The sequence below is a fragment of the Acanthochromis polyacanthus genome, chromosome 2, assembly GCF_021347895.1.
Source record: "Acanthochromis polyacanthus isolate Apoly-LR-REF ecotype Palm Island chromosome 2, KAUST_Apoly_ChrSc, whole genome shotgun sequence".
NCBI classification, from domain to species: Eukaryota; Metazoa; Chordata; class Actinopteri; family Pomacentridae; genus Acanthochromis; species Acanthochromis polyacanthus.
Window position 1 is genome coordinate 15928970 of NC_067114.1, and position 9207 is coordinate 15938176.

Sequence of the window (9207 nt, forward strand, 5' to 3'; positions counted from 1 at the left end):
AAAAAAGAGAAAGAAAAAAATAAACAAATCAGCACTGTCCGAAAAGGAGTAGGAAGAAGTGTAAAACTTATAAAACTCCTACCCCCCCCCCCCCCATTACCAGTCCAACAAGATAATACAATTTACCAAAAGTGTACATATTTATATACATACATACATACATACATACATACATACATACATACATACATACATACATACATACATACACATGCACTCATATATATATACATATATATATATATATATATATATATATATATATATATATATACATACATACACTTAGACCTGTACGTACAAGCTCACAGAAAATGCATCTCTAAATTGTAATTGGAAAATTGAAAACAACTTGAGGCTCACAAGGGCCACAGAGACGCCTGAACAGTGGGTCAACACAGGCTCTCCTCATCCCTATATGTCCCAAATATTAGATTTTTATATATTTTCTTGAAGTGGTTCATGTCAGGACTGCACTGCACCTCTGCAGGCAATCCGTTCCACAAATTCACTCCACAAGTCGAAATACACATGCTTTTCAGTGTCGAACTAGCAAATTTTACTTTTAGATTAAGCCCTCGTCTTAGATTATAACCCCCCTCTCTATCACTGAACATTTTTTGTAAATTACCCGGCAGTAAATTGTTTCTCACTTTAAACATAAATAATGCTGTTTTATACTCTGCAAGATCCATGAACTTCATGGGGCGGGAATGTAGAAACAGTTAATTTGTGTGATCCAGATATCCTGCCTTGTTAACTATCCTGATGGCTCTTTTTTGTAATATGCATAGTGGCTTTAAATGAGTTTTGTAGGTGTTACCCCTAATCTCCACGCAATAGTTGAGATATGGCAGAACAAGTGAACAATACAGGAGGTTTAATGATTTGTAGTCCAAGATGTCTTGCTTTACCTAGTACTGCAATACTGCATGCAATCTTTGTTCTTACATGTCTTATATGGGCTTTCCAGCAGATTTTGTGGTTCAGTAATATACCTAGAAATTTGTTTTCATACACTCTTTCAATGTTAATATTGTCTATAATATTGTCTATAGTTGATCATAACTGCTTTTGCCTGTGTTACTCTGAATAGATAAGTTGATTTTGTGGTGGTAGTTTATGGCTACTGAGGGATTTTGGGTCTCTGTCTCATTTTACTGTTTCGTTCTGTGAAGTAAGAAGAAAGCAAAATTAAGCTGAGGAGAATCCTGAACTAAGAAAGTAAAGAGGAGACGGACAAACATTTATTTGTCACTCTGGAACTGAGCTAAAAAGAAAAAGAAAAAAAACAAAGGTAAAATGCGTGACTATGAAAGCAGAAGCTCTCAACGCTGATGTCGTTTTCTTATCTCTACGGCAGCCAATTAAGAGAAATTGTTGCTTCCTCTCTGTCAAAAACACACAGATTGGATCTTGGCTGCTATCTTTTGGCATTTCCTTAGCCTAAGTGCGTCGTTGCGCAAACGCCGACCTGATATCTGATATTTGAGGCAACTAATGTGAAAGTTTCCACTGAGGATGTTCAACCACTTTTCGGCACCAGAAGACTTCAGGAAACCATGACGCACTCGGAGGGCTGAGCTCTTTTAGGGGACTGTCTGAGGCAGTTTACTGTCATTCTTCACTGCGCAAAGACGCCTCGTTTGTGAAAGGAGTGATTTTTATATTTGCGTGTTTTGCGGACGAAAAGACTAATTCGAGGATGAAACTTGTTCTGCTCCTCTTTATCTCCTGCCTCGCGTTACATAACGGAAAAGGTAAGTCGACAGTTAACTTTCTGGCTCTTCCTGTGGGGATAAATGTCGCTTTCCTTGGACAGGTTGTAGGGGAAACAACAAGGAGAGACGCTTCACATGCTGGCAGATTAAGTGCGTAACGGAGCAGTGGGTGCCCAAACTGAATCCTGAGGGCCACTAGGGGTCTTTGATTGACAAGCAAAAACGACTTACTGTCACTCCCCACTCATATCTGTCTCTCCTTGTCAGCAGAATGTGATTACTGTTAGTAACTATGAGTCATTCATAATCTTCGTTCTTTTTTTGATATGGGTTCTGTAGCCTCGATCCCCATTCTCCCCACATGTACAGCAGAAAATAAAATAAAAAAACCTGTGTAACCCTGGGAAATTAAAACATAACTTCCACAACTCAGATATTGTGTACTTAACCATAACTTGCTATGATGTAATATTAAAGTATGTAGATCCCCTGCCTGCTTCGACTTACGTTAAATAGAGAAAAAAGCAAATGTGTTTCGCTTTCCAAGTGCAGTTTATACATGGCTTGTTGGACATTCTGTATTTGTGAAGGGGACTTTCTGAACTTTCCCCATGACACTTAGGGATAGTGTCATTTTCTGACAAATAGGAAGGAGTCAGGATGGGAAAACCCAAATAACTGTGTTTTTACTGAATTGTATCTGGCATTAATTAGTGGCAAACCCCTGATGCCAGAAGTGATATTAGAGGCCTGCTTAGAAGTATTTATTCAACCCAAATGTCTTCAATATTCCTTGCGATGTATTTTTTTTCTGTATTTGCATAATACCAATAAGACAGACTAAGACAGTTTAATAGCTAATTTCAACAATACTCGATTCATCTCTTCTTCTAATAATATGACACTTTCCAGCTGAATCTAAATTAGAACAGCAGCGACATAAAGGTTTTATTCGGCAAAAAGAACTAATAAACTGTAGAGACACTAAACAGTTTATCATCAGTGTATATTAGGCAGCATATTACTCACAGTCGTCACAGGAAGCCTCCCATACAACTTATCTAGATGTCACACTGTCACATATCATACTCACATTTTAATAGGGAATTCTACTTTTGAAAACAAATTAAAATGCTTCATTAGTGTCTCAACTTTTTTTAAGAGCCATGAAGCTTTTCTAAAACTTTCAAACAATTCCATCATCACAGTGGGCAAAGCAGGAAGTAGACAGAATTATGTCAATCCTGTTTGATGAAGAGTTTATTAATCCATAAGAGAACTCCCAACAGAAATCACTAAGACCTGACAATCACAGGATTAACATGAATTTTGCTTTCAACAAACTTCCTCAGTGCAAATCTCGCCTGCTGTAGCAATGACATTTCATCAGAAAAGCTCGGTGATGCACTTGCTGCGATGTGTTGAAAAAAAGTTGCAACACTGCTACTTCCTATTCCTACACATTACTGAAGTGAATAAACATCTCTGAAGCCCATTAGGGCAACCGTTACTTTACCGTGTTGCAGAATAATGTTGTAATCTCCTGAAACCCTCCAAATGTGGAACTAGTAAACATTAATTGTCACACTGAACAGATCCAGATGAGCAACGAGATGTTGCCAAAGAACAGCCTGACTGTAATGAACTGCTGTACTTAATGTTGCATTGGGGCAAAACACAGAAATTAAACATCAGTGATATTTTTCTCTCTGTAGGAGCACCAAGCACTGCTGTGTATAAGTTTGTAAAATGTAACCCTGAGGGCGGTGAGGCCAACTGTGTGATTCAACAGACCCCAAAAATGGCCTGGAGTCCAGACCTGCCCGCCAAACTGCCTGCCTCTGCTGCACAGTATCTGTAAGTGTTCATGGGTTGTGTTAATGTACATTCCCTATGAGAGTGTTCAAATCTGGGATGTGAAGATTTTTTTCCTTTGCGAGTTGCTTGGTAGCAGCAAGTTCACATCCACGTTAAAAATGAGTCTGGAAAAACAAAACGTCATCGTCATACAATGCTGCTGTCAGACAAATGCAGACTTTGAATGCAGAAATGCTGATGCTGCCTTGGATCTGTCACCTTGGTTAACTCAACTCCAGCAACACAATCTCTGTGTGCGTGTATAGCCGTGTGTGTTCACGTGTTGTGTGTTTGCGAGAGCATTTAAGTGTGAGGTAGGCAGCCAAGAAAAGCCAAAATAGGAGACAACGTGGAGGAATAAAGAAAGACAGAGAGAGGGCAGAGAGGTTATAGCTGGAGTAGAAAAGACCTGAGGAGTTCATGATGTGTTTGTCACTGTCACAAAGCACAGGAGCAGGAATATTTAGAGTTTAAAGCAGCGGATCTATGGCCAGTTTTGCTTTGCTTCTACACTGTCTGAAATGGTTGTGAAGAATGTTGGTCTTTTCTCTGCGTTGGAGAATTTAATTTAGATTATTTAAATTTTGCCTGATAGAGTTAAAGTAAAGCTTTTTGTGTAGTATACAAAATACATGTCATGAAACTACAGAGAAATCGTAGCTGACACCAAATGTCAAAACAACAGCAACATTTAGAAACATGTTGTATGTAAATTGCAGCATAGAGCAAAAGTAAAATGGAAATTCATGAATATCAACCTATTCTACATTTATATCTCCATGCTGCTGCAGTGTTTGCGGTGAAATGTTTGCTTTGCTCAAAGTGCTTGCTTGAGGCGAACTTGTGCTCTGCATCCTACAGACTCCAGTGCAGAGGAAGTGGAGCCAACCTTTGTTGAAACAGTCGACTTAGTCATACGAAATGTTCTCATAATGATGTAGTAAAAGGAAATCCACTTATTGCATGACTTACTTTTATGTTTCTATTAAATTTCATTCTTGCTTCTACTCAACAGTGTCTACAAACAACATTTATACAGTTTATTTTTGAATAATTAGAGGCTCATAATGTGCGGTATGTTGACCCATTTAAAGTACAGAAAGGAAACAGAAACCATCATTTATGTTAATATTTGTCAGTCTGTGATTGACCTGATGTCAGGATAGGTTAAGCCCCATCTTTATAGACAGAAATTCAATACTTTATAATTGCACATATTATTTGAGTTTAGTTGTTGATCAGTTTTTCTGAGCATTAAAGCAGGTCAGTGAACCACATTTAGTTTGAGGGCTTCATTTAGATTCTAAATGTCTTGACAAGTTTTAACAATGAAAAACAGAGTAATCTGAGTTCAACTTCTGTTTCACACTGAATTTTCACAAACTTTAATGAGTCAGAAATTATTTTTTAGTTTGAAAACTTAGTGTTAACTTAGTTAAACTTCTGTGATCTTTTAGAATTACTGAATGCCAGTAGAGAATTGCATGTGTATGTCTGTTTGTGTGTTTGGTGTAGGACAGCATATGTGTGAAAAAAAAGTGTGTTTTTTTTTTTCTTTTGGTGAGAAAAGCCCAAGTATCACAGTCCTGGTCTCAGGCCTCAGTTTCCTGTTTTGGAGTTCCTCTTAACCACCAATGGTATCAGTTAATTGCACTATTTTTTTTTAAAGAAAAGATTTCAAAAATGAATAACACAGATCACATTTTGTCCGGTTACAGACTATGTATGGTGTCATTTAAATCACACAGTGAATGGATGTAAGCAGCTGTAGCACCACATAGATTCCCAGCAGGTAACTGTACAACTCTACTACAAGTTCTCCACAGAAGCTTAGAATTGGATTACATAGTTGTGAAGCTTCTGTAAACAGTGCTATAAATGGTCTGCGATTACAGATACTCAAAGGAAAGTCAGGGACAGCAGTCAGAAGGATGGCTGCCAACAGAGTGATTGAATGTGGACAGCCTCAGAAAACAAATATTATACTTGTGGGATGTCTGCGTTTTCTGGCCTCCTACATCTTATTTAAAAGCTTACTTAAAGTCAGCAGGACTTCAGTAGCAGCAGCAGGCCTCGTTCTTCTGTCTCACATTGAACAGGAACTCAGGAGGAAGTGTTCAGAGGAAGTGGGCTGTGCCGTCTGGTGGGCTGCTGCTTCTGGTCTATTGTTTTATATCCGCCTAGGTGCCATGCCAGCAAGACAGACGTATTTGTGAAGCACCAGATCACATGTAAACATGTGTTTTAATTTATTTCATTAACCCTTCACAGAACATCTGCCGCCATAGAAGTTTGAGTTAGATTCAGTCAGGGCTGATTTTATAGATTTTTGCCTGCTTGAAAAACAAAAAACAAACAAAAAATGTCTCTTAACTGAAACCAGAAATGGTTCTTTGCAGTGATGGCAAAGATAAATTGTTTATACTGTCACTAAGCACCTTTAAAGAAACATTTCTTGAAGCGGTTCTTCAAAGCACCCCCAGACGTGCCTCAAAGAACCATCAAAAATTGTTCCTTTAGGTACCATTTATGGCACAGCAAAGAACTTTAGCAAGAATAGTATTTTTAAGGAATTGTTTTGAAGATGGTTCTGTGTGAGCCCACTTGGTTCTTTTTTGACACCAGGACTTGATAATTGTTTTAATAATAATCAATAATCATGAATAATTTTTAATCAGTAATGTAAGATTTTGAAGCATTTCTGGGTTCCCTCCATTAGACTCCATTATGTATTTTGGGTTCTGGACTGTTGACCAGACAGAACAGTGTAATATGGTATGACAGCATGGGATGTGGGAAATTGTTATGGGCATATATCTAACTAAATAACTGTTTTTGGATGTTTTATAGACCAAATGCTTAATCAGTAATGAAAGTAACTGTGGTCATTGATAGTTGCAGCTATAATGTTATGCTGCCACCAAACCAAATAGCTCCAATAACAATCAAGAACCTTTAGCACCTTTAAGAACTACATTAAAAACCATCCCCCAAATAAAGAGTTTCTTTAGTTAGTGATGGCACTTTAAAGAGCCTTATCAAGAACCATTTAGGAACCATTGCTTTTTTGAGGGCAAAACAGTAGAATTACTCCAGAAAAACAGACAGACATTTGCTCTTTCCATTTTGCTTTAAAATCCTCATTAGTAGCAAGAATGATGTTTTAAGCACTGTTACCATGCTACCCTGACAACAATTTAAAGGCCATGAACAAATGCGGATGTTTTTGCTCATTCTATCCTATTAAACTCTCATTCTAGTTGAAATTATGTCAGTTCACTGAACGGCATAAACCAATAAATATGATAAAACTGTAAGCAGAGTGAGCAGAATGGTCAGACAAAACCTCAGAATATCGAGAAAAAAATGTCTAATGTATTATATTATATTAAAAACCATGGAGTGGTGTTCTGGTACATTATACAATTAAATATTATGAGGAGAAGCATTAATTGTCAAGTGAGAGGAGCTCCAGCATATTTAGGCATTTTTGCTTGAAAATTTATGAAAAAGAATAATTAGCAAAAAACTCTGCTACAAAGAGCTACAAAGAGATATATTTAAATAAGTCAATAGCCAAACTCAATCAATGTTTTTCTATATCTCAACTTCCTTCTGTTTCCAGAGAGGCAGAGCCTGTGGAGGATGACAGTCCACTGATGGAAGATTACGCGGAGGTGGATGAGAAAGAAGATCAAATGATCGGTCAGGAGGGGGAGTCTCCTTTTGTATACCCGGAAGAGGAAGGTTCTGGGTATGAAGGTTCTGCAGTTGAAGATCTATACATGGCAGACAATGCCTCGCCTGCTGCGAGTGAGACGGGCTCCGGAGACTACTGGACAGAGCCAGAAGCTGAGCTATACAAAGGTATTTATAGGAGAAATGAGTTGCATGGATTCTTTAGGTTTCTATGTCGCCTTATATTTTTTCTGCTTCATGTCATTTGACCTGTCCTTGTTTTCTCCTGTTTGTAGATGGACGCATAGATGCCATGAGGAAGTTGTTCCCCAGCCGTTCTTTAGCTGATGAGGCAAAGCCCGCAGAGAAGGACCTCAAAGAAGACCACCTCCTACAGCTGTAGACCGTACACCCACTCAAAGACACACAAGCGGCTGGCATCTGTTTTAATTCTGTTTACTCAGATCGTACAACTAATTTTACATCACCACCTGCTGGAAAACCTTGGTCAGTCAGACAAAGGCCAAACATATATTTTGTATTCTCTTTGTGGAAATTATTTTCTTCAGGGGCAAAAGAACAAATGTTAAAAAAAGGATGCCAAAGTATACGATTTGGTCTGCATCAATGAAACGTCTCACTATACACATTTTAATTTAGTCTAAGCTGGCATTGATTTGTATTTTTGCTTTCTGTGAAATAAAAGGTTGTAATATGCTTTTTAATACAAATTAAAATTTGCTTTTAAATCTTTGTAATACCAGTGCAATAAGATGACGCCTTTGTCCAAGTATTGCTCACTCTGTATGCTTCCAACCTTGTTTTTGAAGCTAAAAGGGATGTGCTCTTTTAAGAAACATAAAAACAAAGACTGTTTTTAAGTAGTATTTGTTCCTTTTGTCTCAAAAATTGTGACACTTAGCACTTACCCAGAAGGATAATGCAATGTATTCTGGTTACAAGGTTGAATAAAATAATCTTGAGGACCAAAAATCCCCTGAGAAATGGACTGGAACATGTTCAAAATATGTACTATGAACATGTATTAATTCAACACACACCGCGTTATCTAATTTGCATTTGAGATACTTCTATAAATAAAGGATTTCTAACAACAGTATCCGAGAGTTTCTGGTGCATTTTATTGAAATTACTCTGATATCTGTTCTCTTAGGGGTCATTCCAGTCAAAACATCACATCTTGACAACAATTTCTGCTCGACTGTGCCTGGTTTGCCTGGAGTTTTTGTAGCATTAAATGTGTATATCTATAAAGATCTGTGAAAAATGAGCTATATTAAATATTTTCCGAGATAACTCTTTTCTTAAAATGCCCATTGACAGTTTGATACTCTGCTCCATCGGTTATGAAAGTTCAATGAAAATCACTTTGTTTAAAAATGTTTGTCTCCAAGTGTTTTATATTTAAAAGCATTTTATCGGTCTCGTTTTGTAATATATATATATATATATATATATATATATATATATAAACTTTATTACAGACACAGTGGTCCAGATAAGAGCAAAAAACAGTACATAAAAAATAAAACACAACATATACACAATGAACAATTAAAAAACAAATAAAAAGTCAATTACCTAAGAGGAGATTACTATACCAATGCTTCCATATCTTGGACAGATAGCGTGTAGTGCTAAATTTGATGCTAGTCAATGCCATAATTATTCTGTTCTCTTGAGTAATTCAGTCGACATATAAACTTATACACAGAATTCCTCAGTGTGGCATGCAGCGTATTAACACCTGCAGCCACAAACATCTCGCTGGCGCTACACCATCGTGGTCTTCTCAGCAGCATTCTCATGGCATCATTATAAGCAACCTGGAGTTTACGTAGGCTTGCTTTGCTGTAATTAGACCACAAGTGGGCAGTATAAAGAGGAGTGCAAGCAAACTATTTACTTGAGCATATAAAGCCCGGCATTG

General features: G+C 37.4%; 1 protein-coding gene across 1 annotated transcript; it reads left to right on the forward strand.

Moving 5' to 3' along the window:
- Nucleotides 1-1587: 1587 nt before the first annotated feature.
- srgn (serglycin) lies at nt 1588-8376 on the forward strand. Its single transcript, XM_051945016.1, has 4 exons — nt 1588-1760; nt 3437-3578; nt 7204-7445; nt 7553-8376. Exons 1-4 carry the CDS (start codon nt 1706-1708, stop codon nt 7657-7659), a joined length of 546 nt encoding a protein of 181 aa, XP_051800976.1. The 5' UTR covers nt 1588-1705; the 3' UTR covers nt 7660-8376.
- The last annotated feature ends 831 nt before the right edge of the window (nt 8377-9207 follow it).